The sequence below is a fragment of the Haemorhous mexicanus genome, chromosome 1 (assembly GCF_027477595.1).
Source record: "Haemorhous mexicanus isolate bHaeMex1 chromosome 1, bHaeMex1.pri, whole genome shotgun sequence".
NCBI classification, from domain to species: Eukaryota; Metazoa; Chordata; class Aves; order Passeriformes; family Fringillidae; genus Haemorhous; species Haemorhous mexicanus.
In genome coordinates, this window is record NC_082341.1 from 39,148,319 (window position 1) to 39,167,080 (window position 18,762).

The 18,762-nt window shown below is 40.6% G+C and overlaps 1 protein-coding gene across 4 annotated transcripts in view; it reads right to left on the minus strand.

Moving 5' to 3' along the window:
• Positions 1–17,137, minus strand: part of TOP2B (DNA topoisomerase II beta) — a 61,182-nt gene extending 44,045 nt beyond the window's left edge. For 3 of the 4 annotated variants that reach the window (XM_059846419.1, XM_059846428.1, XM_059846410.1), the window contains exon 1: positions 16,740–17,137. In XM_059846419.1, coding sequence (XP_059702402.1) covers positions 16,740–16,808 — 69 coding nt within the window. In that variant the 5' untranslated portion in view covers positions 16,809–17,137. The remainder of the gene's footprint in view (positions 1–16,739) is intronic. The other variant, XM_059846434.1, reaches the window with a different exon arrangement.
• Positions 17,138–18,762: the final 1,625 nt, after the last annotated feature.

Below are 18,762 nucleotides of genomic sequence, written 5' to 3' on the forward strand. Positions count from 1 at the left end.
TTAAGGTCCCTTCTAACCCAGGTCATTCCATGATTCTATTAAATAAGCCAAGGACTGTAAGAAGAGAGAATCACATAAACTAATGTTGGAATTTAAACAGAATTCAAGCCAAATCTGTCTGGATTTTATGAAAAATACCTTAAAGAACAGTTTTATGGTAAACTAACCCACTTTGGGATAGGGAGGGAGGTGAGATAAAGAGATTTGGTGCACTTTCAGGAATTTATCCTGATAGATACCTCCTTGCCATTGAATAAAAACCACATTAAAAAAGTTAATCTCAGAACAACCAAGTAAAGACTACTCCTCTTCTGAGACAGTAAAAGCATAGAAAGAGACTAGTAATGATGTTTTACGGTATGCATTCCTATCTATAAATTGCAATTATCTGAATTATCTTAAAAATGCCAGTAAATGTAACTTGAACTCACATGATTTATTTGCCTGGCTTAGGAAGATATAAGAAATTCTGTCCCCACCCACCCAGTACCTGAAGTTGCCTCCTTCTCTCAGAGAGGCTTTATCAACTCTGAAGCAGGTGTTAGATGACAGGGAGAAACCATCACCAGACAAGTAATGAGGGCAAAACCCACTTGCCACTCAGGCAAATTTTCTCCCTCTCATTTAGCTGTTTCCAGTATGTGTCTATATAAAGTAAATACAGGCTAAACTCCAATTAACCAGAAACCCTGCAAATTTTGTGGCCAAAAGGAAGTGCAATCACTTCTCCCTCGATCTAGCTTTTGTTTGCCTCAGATAGCACTGAAAGCAAAGGGCAAGAAAGCACATAAATCCTTAGGAAAAAGGGGCAAAGGATACTGAACTCACACAACCAACTCCAGCAGAATCAAAAAGGCCAAACACCAACCTACAGCACACAACTCTCCACATATTAATCTCATTTATCTTCTCCAGCTTCTAGTACTCAGGCTTTGATGCCTCTACACCTCCCCCCTCCCAGCCCAGCCAGCACAAGAATAGAGCATTTATGTCTATTCTTAACACGGGAAATTACCTTTCTCCTCCAGATTTAGAGATCACATTTTTCTAGTTTATTTATGGAAATTCTAGGAAGCACACTTCCAGAACTTTGAGAGAGGCAGATTGTTTGCAACAGTGATGACAACAACCAATTATTTGGCCACAAGTAAACCTGAATATGCCAAATGAGAAAAAAATTCTCTATTACCTACTCCTGTATCTGACAGCATCCAGAGGAAAAGGGGAAAAAACCCAGGGAACCTCACAATCTGGCACCAGGATTACACACAGCAGAGTTGGAACCACAACACTAGCTCTCATAACTATTCTTCTGGAGTCTCATTTTCTGCCAAACAGGGAAGTTACAAAATCACATGGGCGATTAGAGAGCTTTGGTATCCAAGTTAATTTAGCTTTCACAGTTATTTGGTTGTAAACTGTGATAACCCTGCCACTATCACTCTAAAAATATTAGCTGTGGATCAACTAAGCAAGCAGAAATGAACAGAATTTCGCAAACAGATGCATTAAAGTGATACATGGAAGAGGAGGAATAAGAATTGTTACTACAGAAGCATTGCCAATAGTTGCAACATAATTTTTTTTCCATTGAAGTAGTTCTGTGAATGATGTCCAGGCTTCCAATGAGTTTCACTGTACATGTACATAAATATTTTTATTGTATTACCATCTTTGACATCATATCTCATAGGAGTTACCCTTAGCTCACTCACTAGTCCCACAGCTCTGTTAACACTGTTTTATTTGTTCTGAAGGGACCAGTGACTAGCAGGGAAATAATATACTATTTCTCAGATTAAATAAGTGTTGGAAAAAATGTAAGAGAGGAGATGCAATTGATATAGAATGCAAAAGAATTCCAGGTGGAAAGACCATTAAAATCTTGTTCAAACAGAACTGTTCCGTTTTCTCCCAATTCTTAGGTCATAAGAAATTTGTACAGTCAGGGAAGTTTGTGATAGGCAGTTACCCCATGATAGCTCTTCAGCTGACATGTATATCAGTACTATATTCTCAGGACTGTTCTGAGACAGCTCTCCAAAATGCTTCTACTCATCCAGTGTGAGGACTGGGATCTAACCATGCATCACAACTCGGCAAACACATGAACACAAAGTGAGAACTTAAACCTTAGCCTAAAAATTTAGGCTCCAATTTTCCTACCTCCAATAGCAAAAATGCTATGGGACAAGTAGAGTAGGAGTCAGATTAACAAAAGTCCATTTGATTGTGACCAAGTAGCTCTAGATTCAGAAAAATTATTACAGAATAGAATATTGGGAAGGGATTTCCACAAGCTATGGCCGTTAACACAATGCCAGGAAATGCATTTCTGCTTTCCAGTGAAAGTCTTACTGACAGCTTAGAGGAGTTAGTTTATACTTTCCAATTTATCAATAATAAATGTAGAGCATCTAAACTCTATCTTCTGTTGAGATGCTACTTTCAAATTGCTGTCACATTGACAGACAAGGGAGGTCACACCTAAACAAACGCTACTGCCTAAAAAGAGCTGGCCCTGCAGAAGTGTCCCTTCTTGGGGACACTTGAGGTTTGTTGTAGGACAGCACTAGTAAGGATCCTCTGCTACTGTACTCCCTAGGACACCTATGTCCATTATTGTTTATAACACACTCATAGGAACAGGACAGGAGAAAAATACACAAAGGATCAGCAAAACATATTTTCTTTCTGCTCAATGATTTAAAAAAAAAAGGAAAAAGGTAGTCTTAAAAAACTTCAATGAACTTTAATGCTATAGTTTTTATTAAGACATCAGAAAAGTATGCCAAGCTTAAATGTTCATTTCATTGTCATAGAGGACAGATTTTATTCATGATGTATGATTTTATTCATACAATACTTCAAGAATTATACAGATTCTGCATGCAAAAACCCCTCGTGTTATAAACATTCAGAACTTATTTAACACACTATTCAAACTCAAGCATAAAAGCAAAAGCCCAAAAGTATTCAACTCTACAAATGAATGTAATTATGCAGGTATGCAAGGATCTGAAGTCCACAGAACTGCAGTTTCCCAGGCCAAGCATTTTGGGCTGTGCTGTACCCATAAAACCAATTCTGAATATCTGTATCTCCATCTCAAATGGACATTTTTAGAGTTAAGTGACACTTAGAACTCATTCCAAAGAAAAAAAAACCTTAATCACCAAACACAGGATAGAGATCTAAGGACACAAATATACTCCACAGTCTTCACATTCTGTGTTCCTTAATAAAAAAGAAAAATAAAATTTAAGTGTTTTCAACTTCTGAATTTCTACTACTTAAAATACAAATAAATGCAACAGGGAAGTCCTCCCCCGGCTTTCTTTTTTTTTGTTTGTTTTAAACTGAGCAAGCACTTAAGCACAGTGCTGTTTAACTGACAATCTCTGCTGTATATTTTGGAACTGTCTCAAGAATGCCTTTTGTATTTTGTCCTCTATGAAAGATCTTCATATTGTTAAAGCTTCAATAACACTTCTCAAAACAGCATCAGCTGTTGTTTCATGAGAAAACCCCTAAAGAGAATTAACCAAGTGTCACAAAGGGCTTATGTCTTCTGCTTCACAGTAAGACTGCTTTTTACTTGTTTGTTTACAGGTTACCAAATGGTCAAGGTCTGCTTTGCAATTTAAATGCTGCCAATTTTTTTAAATTATTATTTTTATTATTGTTTTTAGACACAGCGTATGACTTTCCCAATGCTCTTGTGACATTCAAGACTTCACAAATTCTTACTAATCTTGTGGACTTTTTAACCCTCCAGATTGATGACAAATATACACATATGGGTAAGTCAGCAAGATAACCATGCTTAAGTAGTTTGGAAAGCTACAATCTATTGCACTGTTCATACTCTTTCAAAGACAGGCAGTCAAACTTTATACAGTGACCTCTGATGGTTCCAGCTTCCTACATGCTCTTAAACACAGCATAGTGACAACTGGATAGAAAAACCCCAATTCTCAGGTGACAGCAATTGCCACAAGTTACCACATCACGACTATCGTGCATGCTGTCACAACCAGGTCTTATCATGGTAACTTCTTTCCCCAGGATGATTGAAATGTCTGCAGAGCTTCCCTTTTGAAGGTGTTTTTGCCACGAATTTATCTAGTACTGTGTGAAAGCTGCAGTCATTCTTTCCTTTGGTGATCTCCACAGCCAGAACCCAAGCAGACGATGATAGGCAACAGTTTGGCAACAAGGTTTTTACTGTCTACCTTCAACCCATGAACTCACATATCCTATATCCTGCTTCAGTATCTTCTTCACATTTTGCCCTTTTTTTTTCCCCCATGTTGTGCTCTCACCCATTGACATTTCTGTGTATAACAAGGCATGTATGACATCCATATTAAGTTAGAGATTTTTATTGCTTTTTTGTAATGAAAACCAGGTCATGTCATCTTTCTTTGCATTTTGAGCCACCGTGCTGAGTTTGGTTACCTATGCTGCAAACAGCTGTACTAAATACAGCTAAATCTTAATACACACTTGATCTAGAGAGTTTGGCAGCACCAGAGAAAAGCTATTCCTAACTAAAGACACAATAACATGTAAAGCTACAACAAAGAAGGTAGGTTTCATCATCAGTTTTAACCTTGCCATAGCTGGAATATACATCCTTGCTTTGACTCCTTACTTTAAGTGAAGGCTTTACTCTTACTTAAGTAGATTAATTTCACACCACAGAAAGTTGAAAAACCTGAAAAATATTAACATTAATGTTTCCCTCCACTTACACAAACTTAATTTTGTATTGGTCACTGTCATAGTCTCCTCCACTGCAAAATATCACCATACAACAACACTAACAAACCATTTTTCTTTAGTCTGCCCATTCCTTTTTATCCCTATTAGATAAAAAGGGATAAGAAAAGGGCTCATTTTCTACATTGGCAAAGTATAAATGAGCCTAGAAGAGAATATGTAGGTGAACAAGAAGTTTCCTTCCCTTTGGCTTTGTCTTTTCTGCCTTAAACTCATGAAACTACTCCATATAATGAATACTCCTGATACATACTCCTCAACAGGCAAATGCAGCCCTGGGACATAACAATTTAGAGAAGTACATGCCATGTGTCCTACATTTCCTTAAATAAAGTGTAGGATAAGCACATTTAGTGGGACAAGACAGTAAATTTTGAGTGTAATTAAGCTGTAAAACCTTGGGAGGTTAATTAAGTAATGAAATCCACAGATTACAGTTCAAAACAAAACTACCTCTTCTGAGGGAGATATGCTATATATACAAAAAAAAAAGTGTATAGGTGCCTTATGATAATTATTAGGAAATTCTATATATAACATTCACCTGACTGTAGTGTGCCATATTGGTCCATAATGGCTTCTTCTTGCCCTAGAAAAATTGACAAGGGATACAATTTTGCCTAAACATTTTGCAATCTTCTCAGAGAAAACTCTGGCTGAGAATACCTCCCACCATGCAAACAAAACTGGAGGGAGTTTCAAAATAAACCACTCTCCTGCTGTGTTTAACAAATGGTTGGGCTTTCCTGCAAAGATGAAAACACACAAAAGTAACAGCTCCCTTTTACCACAGTAAACTTCCATAGACTGTTGCATACCATTAGTGACATGAAGTAAATCTCTCTATCACATCCTTCCCAAAGCTGATAATTTCCAGAAAATTCACCCAGAACTAGTCTCACCACTGAGACTAATCCATCTGTTCATTTTAATTCCTATTTTTTTTTTTTTTTAATCCCCTGATTCTGACACTTCACTCTGGACTCTGAAACCACCACATTACATAGTTTAGTGATGATGATCCAGTTATGGAATAGCTTCAGAATGGTCAGATTTCCCTGTAAGAGAAACCCAAAACTATTAATTGCTGCCCAAAGGGCAAAATTCCTTCTTTCTTCCCCCCTCCATTCCTGACAGTGGAATCAAATCCATCTCCCAACAATCCGGTTCAGGGAGCAAACAGAGCTTCTCCCCATTCTTCAACCAGAAGCAACCAGTTGTCCACTAGCTCACTTTTCTGAACAAGCTTGCTAGAGAATCAGACAAGTTAGTGGTGCAAGGAAAAAAAGCAGAAACATACAGCTAGGAGGATATGGTTAAAAAAAACCCCACACTTTTCAACAGGTACTGCTAGATTGCTTAGCTGCATGATGGAATGACACCCTTGGAATTACAGAGCTTCATCTTCCTAGTAAATACCTAAAGGCCATAAAAGTAGCATCATTTTTATTTTAGGATTATTACTACACAACATAGAGGCACAGAAGATTTAAATAAAAATTTAGAGATTTTCTTTCTCCACTCTTTTTGAAGAATAACACCTTTGTGCAAATAACACCTTTGTGCTCACTGAAATTACTTCTGACTAGAAAATGATGTATATTGTTTTAAATATGAATTCATTTTCAGTCATATTAAGTTAGTACAACAACAGTCATGCTTCACTTGGCACAGGCTTCTACACAACCTCCAATACATTCAGATCCTGATCTTCACTATGTTCTTTAAAAGCAGGTGTCTAACATCTGCCCTTGCATGATGACAATTAAATTGAATTTTATTGCTAGATTTTTCTGTGGGTCTGAAATTTTTTAGTTGTCTATCCACTGACAAGTTCTATTCCAACACCTAAACATTTTACTGCTCACACGGTATCAAAAAGTACATCATGGATGAACTGGTAACAAATTAATCTTTAAGAATCTCTTATTTCCAGCTAAAATTCAGAGACAAACAAGGGAAAAACACTCTAACACAAAAAGGAATTTATTAATGTTAAACTTTAAGACACCCTATGGCTGTTTTCTTACAGATTCTGCTAACAGTGGTCTTTGGAACCACTGGCTGAAGCTGTTTGATGACAGAATCCCCAAATCTGTTTGGTCCACTGTTTCACCAGCAAGCTCACACACAAGCCCTCCACTAGCCAAGAAATCAAAAAGTTTGAGGTTCTGAATCTGAACTCCAGGTTATCAGTATCTGGCTGCACCTCTTTATAACTCTGTGTTTCCCACATCCTTGACCTTTTCCTAAGGCTTTACCGCATGACTAGTTTGAGCACTGTGAAAATATTCCAGAATCCCAGCACATTTCCATTACCCACGCGCAAAGATTATTTGCCATATCCTGATAATTTTTTTTTTTTCCTGAAAAACAAAATCTTTGAAACCCATACAGGCTGTGTGTCAAATATCACATCAGCACTGTGATATTTTCTTTCAGATGCTCTGGGTCCTATGGCCAGCTTGAACCCATACCATACTACAAGGTATTTTTTCCCTGCTGACCTATCTTCATTATTAACAAACAAACTTTAGAAAAAACTTTGGGCAGGACTAAGGCAACATTCAAGACATTCATGCTGCAAGACTGCACCTGGAGAGAACAAATCCAACAGGGTAGTTTTTGAGCTCATGTTAACTGGCATACATGAAGATTTCATTCGGCAGAGCACCCCAACCCTGGTTAGGTTTCTGGTTAGGTTCAGGACTACCACTCACACTACATTAGTAATAGAGGAGAGCCCAAATATCATTCAGAGGTTACTTATCCAACTACACTCATCAGTGGGAAGCAATCCTCTGCTGAACAAGAGAAGAAAACTCTTAGACTCTCACAGATGTAACATGAATCAGCATATTAGAATTTGTTTATAATAACACAGCTTTATGTTATTTGCCTGTCTACTTTGCATTGAAATACTAAACCACATTGACTGTGATACATGGGTTTTTCAAACTTTTAATTCTCAAGGTGCCCTAAAAAGGAGTGCAATATGATCAGTAGAAGCTATTAGAAGGCTCTTCTCTGAAACCTTCCACAGAAAAGCAACAGCAACATATTTACTTAAAACAAGGCACCACATAAATGAAAATTAATGAGCTTTATTCCTTTTAAAAATCTGTTCCAAACATTGAACAAACTCTACACATTCATACCCCATATTACATTTGGTCCACACTAAAAACTACTTTTTTATAATTGGTATGGTATGGTAACACAGCCAAATTTTCTGGTCATCTGTAGTTTAAAAATCTAATTTTTTTTTCTGCTACATTAAAATAAATATGAATCCAGTGTTCCTTAAAAAAAAGCTGTTTGAGTTTAATTGCTCAGCTCCTACTATGCAACATCTACTCCTCCTCTGGAGACTTTACAAGCCTTGAAACATTTTATAAGCCTCATAAATATACTACAAATTCTAGTCTCACTCCTGTAGTAAATTCCAACAGAAAAGAACAGAGGGTTGGTTTTCCAGACATTGACAGCAATTTAGAAGGAGGAAAACAGATGCATCAATGAGTCAATAAACCCTTAATGCTGTTCCAAAACTCCCCTCTCTTCCTCAGCCACTCATCCTCCCACAACAACATTCCTACAGAAGTCATTAGGAAAAGTCTTTCAGGATTGTTCATTAAAAGTGCTGACAATCTTGAAGATCATCAAAACTCTACCCTTTAATTTGCTATTTAAGAATTGTGTCTTGGCAGGCAGAAGAATCAAGATCTCCATAAAAGATATCATATAAAAGACTCATAAAATAACTTCAAATATATTTTGAGATTAATTTTTAAGTTGTTTTGCATTTTCATCACCTTTCTGTTACCTGACATGCATGTTTATCACTCAGCTGGCAAAGAAGAAAGTCTACATGGCATATTCTGAAGGACTTAACTAATATCAGGAAGAGCAGGTTAACATGATACAACTGTAGGTTTTTCTCCCAAGCATCTGGACAATCTGCCTCTGTCTCCACCATCAAACCAGTAAGGAACTTCTTCCTCTGCTCCCAGCCAATTTCTCACTGCTTGTACAGTCTCCTATCTGAGAGTTTAAGAAAAACCCTTTTCTGGATCTACTTAATACCAAAAAAAGAATAACTGCTCTCCCCCAAGCAGTCTGCCTCCCTTTTACTCCAAGATTGTGACATGACACCTCCAAGTTTTCATGATGATGCTGTAACACAACAGTGGTGGATAAGTTAGGATCACTGAACAGAGTATGACAAAAAACACTACCTCAGCCAACAAAAAGCTCGGTGCTGACGCATGGAATAACAGCCTGGATGACTTCAGGCAGCAGAACTCTCTATATCAGCTGGACTGGGACAAAGTTATTTTTCCCCAGACACCTTGCCATTCTTGTACCTTCATATCATGGCACACAACTGGAGGATAAAACACAGGGCTGAAATGCTCACACACTACCACACTATCATCCCTAAAAACTCCAAATAGCCTAGAGCTACTGCGGATTACACAGCTGGAAATATCCAGTGAAGCTCACGCTGTCCATTTCTTGTAAGTAAAGATGCCCTGCTTAGGGGATGACCCAGAATTCTAACTGTTCTTGTGGAAATATTACATATCAAGTTATCTGGTTGCAAGAGCTTTTTTTTTATTATTATTATTATTATTATTGTTTTCCTCTACTTTATCTCAGCTTCTTTTGATTTATAGGAAAATAACTTCCCACTGTTATCTTATAGCTCCTGTATTTTGTCATGACAAGAAAATATTATTTCTTTTCTCCCCTTAAAGATTCCTTCAGAGATTGAGGAAGATGGTGTGAGCTCTTGGCACCTCACTAAGGTAGACATTTGCCCCGTTTTTAATACATTTGCTCTTCTCATAAGTTTCCAATGTCTGAAGAAGGAACAGGAAACCCAAGACTAACTGGGCCCTCTCATTCACTAAGAAAGAGCAAAAAAAATCAAGACATGCGGTATCCATGAGAGGAGGACTGTTTATATCTCAACTGCAATTCTACTTCACAAATCAGGAAAAAAAAAGGGTAGATTAAGCATTTTAATCCTTTTTAACATATTTCCTTTTTTTCTCCCCCTTTAAGGTAGCTTTTTAAATTATGTCCAAAGGAAAATATAGATCTGATGTTTAGGTCTGAACCTTTCAAACATGTTCTAGGTCAAGTAGATTTTACACTAACTTGGCTAACACCCTTTTTGCTTACTTGCTGAAAAAAACACTAAAATTGCTATATGTGCATAGTGTAACAAATACACAGATTTATCACTTTCACAAAATAAAAAAAAATAGAAGAAGTAGCTTACTTTCAGTGGCAAACTGTATTTCTATGCAAATTGGAATTGCATTGAGACACAGACAGGATATTAAAATAGCTTTATTAAATGAAACTAGATGAGCTGATATCATAGAATAAGTTAACTCACTTCAAAACACAACTTTAAAATACTTAGTTCATAAGAGTAAAAGCATTTGCAATCATGGTGAAATTTTAAAAATAGCAGATCTGATGCTCACTTGTCAAGGAGGGGAGGAATATTTTTCTGCTTTTCACAAAAAATTTTTGAGTACTCATAACTGAAATACCTGAAGAATACAGCTAGGAAACACTTTTGAATAAAAATTACTAAGAGCTGGTTTATCACTTCACTCATGAGAAACAGTTTTCTTCTATATTTGCAACGCAAATAAATATTTGGTGTTTGATCTTGACACTTGGTTTTTATCACCAGAACTTAAAACATAGCTCAGATTTTAGTACTTATTTTCAAAGTTATGTAATAGCATTTTATATGCCTTGATTTAGAATTTACTTTAAATCTGGAATAATAGCCTTAAAATACCTTCTTCCAAAATACCTGTGTCCCAGTACAAGTACTTAAAAAGACACCACTGTGCTTCCAAGCATGCAATTTTCAAGAGAGATGTCTTCACACAGTTATACACATATAGAACTATGTATCTTTTTCTCAATCTGCTTTTGAAAACATTCACAAAGCACCTATTTAATGCAGAACAGTATTTTCACTGCTGGTGGCTTGCAAGAAATTTACTGTTTCAAATGAGGAGAATTAAGTTTTCTGTAACAGTTTTCACTCTTAAGCCTTCTGTATATAATCTATAATACATACATATATATATGTATGTATACATATATAAAAACTAACTCCCAGGGATGGAATTGCTCCCATCCATCAGCTATGAATCACATGTGCTGCTTTTCATTAATTGAAACATAAACATGCATTTGCAGACTGCCTTTGAACATAGACACACAAGACAGTTTAGATGCAAGGTAAAAACCTACTTCTGGAAAAATCAAGTCAATGCAAATGAAAAACTAAATTTAATCAGTAATTTTTTCAGACATAAGGTGTCTATCTTAGACTAGCTGTATGTCTTTTATTTGGAAAGGTTACTTTATCTGTCCAAATAAAGTAATTCCTTACTTACTAGCACAATACAGCCATAGGCATATTAGAAATTAAATGTACACACACACTCAAATCTCACAGGTCAAATATTAACAGAGGGCACGTGCTCGAACGTACACCTTTCCTCCCTGAACACCTAAAGTAATTGCCCACAAACCTTCTAAAATCGATTCCTCCCCAAACCCTGGGATATACATCCCTTCGTAGAGTTGGTTACAATTGAGCTCCCCACTCCTGTGCATCCATCACTCTTTCACCTAGGCCAGAAGGAGGTTTCCTCCCAGCTCAGAATACAAAGGGTACAGATGCACATCCTGAGCTGTGGGACTGGCTCAGCTGCAGGCAAAGACGTGGCCCCAGTCGTGTTCCAGTACCAAGCCTCCACCTGATATCACCTCTACCACTTCTCTGGTCCTGCATTATTCAGCACTCTGACAAGGAGAAGACTGGACAACAAAAGTATTTCATGAATGGTGTGTGGAGGGTAAAGGATAGGAAGCAACCACTTTTTTTTTTTGTCAGGCAAACCAAAATGCCTCAGGAATCCCTCTTCAGAACTATCGTGTCTGACTCACCCAAGTGAGCCACAAACATTTCCCTCTGGTGCTGTAAAGAGATGTCATGACCCAGGGAAGTCATGACATCTCTTTACAGCACTGCTTCCTTAAGGGCAGCAGAATCAGAAATACTACAAGAGGGAATGCTGCTCCCCTTCAACTGTGGGATATAACTATATAGCTCAAAGCCTACAAAACACATTCTGTTTAGCAAAAGTAAATATTAATATCAATACATTGGGGCAAGTATTTCAGGTCTGACCTTCCTTTCATTGTATAACTGTGAAAAAAAGAGGGGGAAGGAGAGTAAGGACACACAGGACAAGAAACCTTCCAGTTCTCTGGTCATCATAATAGCAAAAGACGGACACTCATATAAAGAGAAGAGCACTGAAACAAGGCTTGGCAACAACACAAGACTTTTCCCCCACGCCCTGCCTGCTCTGCAGACACCACAGCATAGCAGAGCAAAGATAAGACAAGCTAACAGCACATGTAACAAGTGTTACATATGTGACAACTGCGTCCTAGCCCAGCTGCAGCCAGCAGAGAAACAGAAGGCCTGATCCAGATAAAGAAATTGAAAGAACAGAAGGCTAATTCTGAGCTCTACCTGGATCTAGAGAGGCAACTAAAGAGGTCTAAAGGACTCAGGAGTAGGAACTTCAGCCACCTACTCCTCCTTTGAAATGAACAGCATAGTAATGATCTGCAATAAAAAGGATAAAGGACCATTTACCCTTGGTCCATCTCTAGGACAGTATGCTTATTTCCAAAAAAAGAAGACTTCATTAGGATTTGTTCATATTGCTGACCATATCTGCCAACTGCTTGTACTTGAGGCAGGCAGAACCCTGATAGCTAAGAGAAACAGACCTGTGGCAGAGCAGTAACACAACGCAACTCCTGGGTATGCTGTCTCAGCCCAGCACTCTCCCTCCAAGCACTATATGGACAGAAGAAGGGAACTCTTGCTCCTATCCAAAAGCCCCTGCTTCCAAGTCAGAGGAACGGTCTAAGATCGGTGTAGCAGTGATGGGCAGATCCTCAGGGCAGCAGAGATCCACTTCAGATTTCAGATGCAAAAAACCTACCCATAAAGCTAAAAACCACCCAGAGTAGAAGCTATAAGCAGTGAGTTATGGCACATCACTAGAAGTTATCGGACATTATTTGAGAGGAGCACTTGTTTTAACCCCCTCAGAACGTATTAAAAGCCAAATCAAACTGAAAGTCATCCCTTTATTAAGTTAAACGTATTTGATTTCAAATGAAACAATAAAAGACAAGATACCTTTAATAGGATTAGGGTGGGCTTTATTTGTTGGTGCTTTTTAAAAAATATATATTGAGCCTACTATCTTATCAATTACATTCACTCTTCATATTTAAAAAAATGACAGTACTAAGTTAAAATTACCTTATTTTTAAGGTAAACTCTGAATCTTCTGAAAGATGCTTATATCTGAATTTAGAGTATTAAAAAGGCTTCTTCTTTTCACTTACCACTATGCTACTGTATTTATTCAAAGAAGTATAACCCAAAAATAGGCAATATTTCCACCTACTAATAATATACGTTATTTCCATTCCACTCCATCTAAAGAGTAGATACTAATGATATTTTTTAAAAGAGAAGTCACATGAACACTCAGCATATATTTACTTTAAGTTAGCATTTCCTAGAATCAAAACTTGTCCCTTTCAACAAGGACAGGAAAGTGGAAGTAGTGTTCAAAGTTCTAAAATTTTATCGGCACTCTCAGCTTCCATTTATTAGGCTCATATAGATAGCTCTTAGGGTTGAGGAAAGTCTTGAAAACACTGACAGAATTAAGTGATTAAATGTTGCTTGTTTGAAACACTCAGTTTTGTGGGCATTACCATTGTATCAGAACCAATGCACTTCAAAGTATTCTTACAATGACTTCACCTTCACTATAAAAGGCATATTTATAAAAACAAATTAAGTACTATTACTGCACCATTACAATTCATTTTCTGCAGTTCCTAAACACACACAGAGGCTGAAGAATTATTTCTTTTGTTCACAGTAATTTTTTCTAGCTCTAGGAAACACCATTACGTTTCACAAATAAAAACTCTCCTAGCTATAAATCCACACTTTGTTAACTCTTAAGAGTTAAGTTATTATGAGTTAGTTTTATCTTAATACAACTTAGCACTTTTATGAGTGACTCTTGGAGATCACCCACCAAAAGTAATTTATATCACTCTGTCAAAACTCCACCTTCTACCAACTATCAGAGTGCAGAGCTGCAAGTTGATTTCAGAAAATCATCAACCAGACCAAGGTAAAAAAAAAGCTATTAGAAAACCAAGAAAGTACGTTTTATAAATCAGAGGTTATCTTGGTTTGTCTCCAGTTAAATAACACTAGATTATTTTCCCAGTACACATGTTCAGTTTTTGTACTCTCATGTGTTCCCATCATTGGTAATTGTGCCTAACTAGTTATATTTCTTCAAGTCCTGTTACAGCTGAAAACACAGATAACTTGCTGTTTGTTTCCATAAACATTCAACTCTTCTTTCTTTTAAAAGTAAAATTAGGTATCACCTGATGCTTGTATGATGTCTCATTTTGAAATTCACTCTAGGGTAAATTCTCTGTTATAGGAAGTATCTTTCCTTTTTCACAACTGCATGTAATTCTTTCCTACCTACCAGCACGCTCTTTGAATCACACCCAAAGCTGAAGTTGCACATGCAACTCTTTACTAAAATATGAGCAACTAGGTTATGTACACAGGCACTGCTAGTTTGAAACATAAATTAACATCCCACCAAGTTTTGAATGATTCCTCATCTTTAGGGCCAGACTTTCTTCTGTTACCCTTCAATTGTTTAACTCGTGGTCTTATTAAGAAACCACAAACTACAGAGAATACATTACTCAGACAGAGAAGCATCCTGGTGGTTTCAACACACTGGCAAGAATTCTAAAAAAAAAAATCAAGGTGGTTTCAAAACGACCTACAATTGAACTGCAAGTGGTTGCAGATCCAGCAGATATATGGCAAGCAGATTAAAGCCAGACAGCTGAAACTATTCTGTCCCTACATCTGTCCCTCTCACCCTCCTCAAGGACAGCATATGATCATCTACAAATGAACCACCACCTAAACCAAAGTTTTTTTCAGCCTGGCACACAGGCCATGGCCCCATTCAATTCAGTGCTACAACAATATTGCTCTTTTGCATGCCAGTGTTCTACAGCTGACATGGAACAGGTCTGGTTTTAGGAGCTGGCTCAGAAATCCTACCTTCACCATATAAAATGCACATGAGAGAAAGAAAGAATGTCCCACTGTTTTCTGAAAAAATAAATGAACACAGTTTCAACTAAAATCCAATTATTTCCCTGCAACTACTCTTGAGTTGACAAAAACACTTTTACTGCTTTTAGAGAATGAAAAGTTTGATCATTTCCAGTTGTAGGAAACTGTTGACTCACCATAATTTCAACCCCATTACATTTAAGAACATGTTTCAATAAAAATGCCTATTCGGTAATTTTCACACTTCATTCTGCAGTTTTCTGTATGAGCTGTAAAACTTTCAATTACTTGGTCAAACCTAGATGGTAAAATCTTAATTCTGAAGAGCCATCCAAAGATTACAGTTGATAAAGACAGCAAAGTATTGTGAAAAGAAAGGAGAACAGCTTCTCAACTTAGACATGTTCCCATGGCTAAACTGTGACTTCAAGTGGCGCACCCAGAAACTTGAACTTTTTGTTTTTAATATACCTTTCCATGCTGCCAGTTTCTTAAATTAAAGAGAATTACCAACATAAAATGCAGTAATTAGATCCATAGAAATAGTCCACCATCATCAGAACACACAGGATTTGCTCACTCCAATAATACTTCATTTTCAACAGCTCGAAGATGTAGAGGAACACATGAACAAGTTTGCTGTTATTCTCTTTAACAAGACTCGTTAAAAGTTCCCACGTCTGTAAAGCACATGTGTCTCATTAAAGATACCTGGCCATCAAGATCTAGTGTCTTCTGCTTGAACATTAAAGAAGTTACCCCTCTATGCTGAGCAAGAGAAAGGCAGGAGAGTTACCGATTGGCTGAACCAGACCCCTTCAGGTCACCTTTGCTCCTCCTTCCTCTCAGGTCTCACCAAAACCTGAGAGCATCCGCTCTTACTACTGACAAGGGGAGCACCTCAGCACTGGGAGCCAGCACTCCTAAGGGACTATAAGGAGGCTCAAAAGGATTCACCAATTCTAGAGTCAGCCATCACCAACACCCTCTCTAATCTTAATACTTCCGACCAATCCAGGAAAGGCAGTAAAACACCCCCTTCTTGGGTCTGTTACAGAGTACAACTTCTGGAGGATGATGAAGTTGAATGCCAAGATGGAACAGCAAGCACACAGCTCCTGCTTCCTGTCTCTGAAACTTGGGAACTTCAGGTATTGTCTTCACACACAGTTGGAAAAGAAAACGGGATCAACACAAAGACCCTCAGCTACCCTGCAAAGGCTTTGCTCTAGAAATAAGAGGCAATACCCCCAACTCTGGCGGGACGACAGACAGACAAATCGTATCTCGCTTTGGAGGACAGCGACTTCAAGACAGCCCTGATGACCAAGCCGCTACCCCAGGGAGCTTCCCACCTGTTTGCTCAGAGAGTGACCTCTTCCATACGGCTCCCAGCACCCCGAAAAGCCCCCCACAGGGATAAAATCTCCCCTCCTGTAGCATCAATTCCAAGCCCTGACTTCCTCCTCCTATCCCGGAGCCCTCCACAGAGCGGCGGCTCTACAGCGCTTCGCTTTCCACGCCAGCCCCCAGCTTCTTCCCTCAGCTTCTTCCCTCCTTTCAAAGCCAACCCGCGCTCTTTCCACACAGGCAAGGGACGCAAACTGAAATAACAGTAATAATAACAAAACACGAGTAGCAAAACCCACGAACAACAAGATGCAGCCGCACAACTTACCACCCAAGTCAGTCCCCCGCTGCCGCCGCCACCGCCGCCTCCTCCTCCTCCTCCTCCAGACTTTGCCATTTTCTGCCCGTCTCTCCTCAGCCGAGGCGAGGGCGCTTGGAGGCGGCCGGGAGGGCCGGCACCGACACCGCGCCTGGGGCCGCTCCGCGCCCGCCCTTCGCGCCTCTCCCGCCCTCACCGGAGCCCCGGCACCGAGGAAGCGCGGCCGAGGGGCCCGCACAAAGCGCCCCTTCCGCCGGTGGGGAGGCAGCGAGAGGGAGGGAGGGAGGGCCCGGCCGGGCCTGCGGCTCTCGCTAGTTTAAAGGGACGACGGGCCGGTCCCTTCGCCTCGCGGCGGCAGCGGCGGCAACAACAGCCACCGCTATCGCCGCCGTAGCGCTACTGCCTCCCGCCCACCTCCTCACCCCCGGGCCTTCCCTCCCCCCCCCGCAGCCACAAAGGCCCGGAAAACAGATTAATAATAAAAAAATCTCCCCCTCCCTCCCTCCTCCCTCGTCCCCTCCCTCCCTCGTTCACTCCCTCCCTTCCCGCCCCTCGCGCGCGCTCCTGCGCAGACCCCGCGCCCCCCGCACACACGCACACCCGGAGCTAGCCCGGCCCCCTCCTTCTTCCCCTCCTCTTTCCACCCTGCGTCCCGGCGCCCGGTGCCGCTCCCCCGCCGTCGCCTCCTCCCCCTCCTCTCCCCACACAACCCCCGAAGCGCCGCCGCCGCCGGGACACCGCGCGTAGACAATAAATAACCGCGCCGGCCCCGCTCGGCGTCCCCGCCGCGGCCGCTACTCCCCGCGCAGCCAGCCCGGGCCTCTTCTCCCCCCGCGCCTTGTGCCCGCCAATCACGGGCCGGCCCGCCAATCGCGCGCTGGAGGCGGGAAAGCTGCGCGAGGCGCCGGCCAATCCAAGAAGCCAGAAGGAGAGGCCTTGTGTGACGTCACCGAGTGTGGCAACAGGGCGCGAACGGCCCGCACGGGGGCGCTGCGGCGTGCGCGGGGGGCGGCGCGAGGGGAGGTGGAACGGTTGGATCGGGATAGGGATGAGGATCGGGCGGCTGGATCGGGATAGGGATGGGGACAGCGGCGAAGCAGCGCTCAGCTACCGAGTCAGCGACGGGCTCTCTCAGCCCATCTTCCTGCTCTACGACGGCGGGAGAGGAAACGCCTCCCTTTCCCGTGACCGCACAGGGGAATTGGTGTGGGGACTGGCAGAGCACGGCTGTCCAGTTTCCCTGGTGTTTCGAGTGGACGATGCTGCGATGCGGGGCGGAGAAGAGGTGATGCGGTAGCTGGGCCGGCTGTTCGGGGCACGGCGGGCAGCTGCCCCCCTTTACGCCAGCCCCGAAACTGCTCCCTGCAACTGACGCCCCTGTGACCTGCGGCGGTACTAGCAGGGTGGAACTCCCAGAGCTCCAGGAAGGAGTGTTTACAATCCACTGCCCTCTTCTGGGATCTGGGGATCGGCCCGAGGAGCTCTTTAACTCGGACAGCTCACAGACCTTTACCCTACATTTGAGCATCACCGTGTGAAGTCCTCACACAGGGTCACACAGCACAGCACCCCATTCTGGGAACAGCACACATCCCTGTGTAGTACAACCCTATTCGCCGTTTAGAAAAAAATGCTGTGGCCAAAAAACATTTACTTCCTAGGTCTAAGCAGTGTGTGTACAAAGCCCAAAATTCATGTCATTTTAGGTATCAGCACAAAAAATATGTACAGGTTTACATACTTTGCACCAAATGTGTACATATTCTTACATATATAACTGTAAATATTATAACCAGATTTTGTGACAATGCTTCAGCACACACAGCTTCTCAATGAGCAATTTTCATTCTGCTGTGTGAAACGCAAAGGACCTACCTAGTCCAGCCTGTTCCACTCCTTGAATTATTAAGAATGTAAAGTCTCAAAAGGAGGGATCAGTAGGAGAACTGCATCTGAACTAGCAGACAAATCAGAGAACCATTTCAAAGGAAGAGCAATAATTTAAAGGTTTTTCCTTTTGCAAAATGCTTTT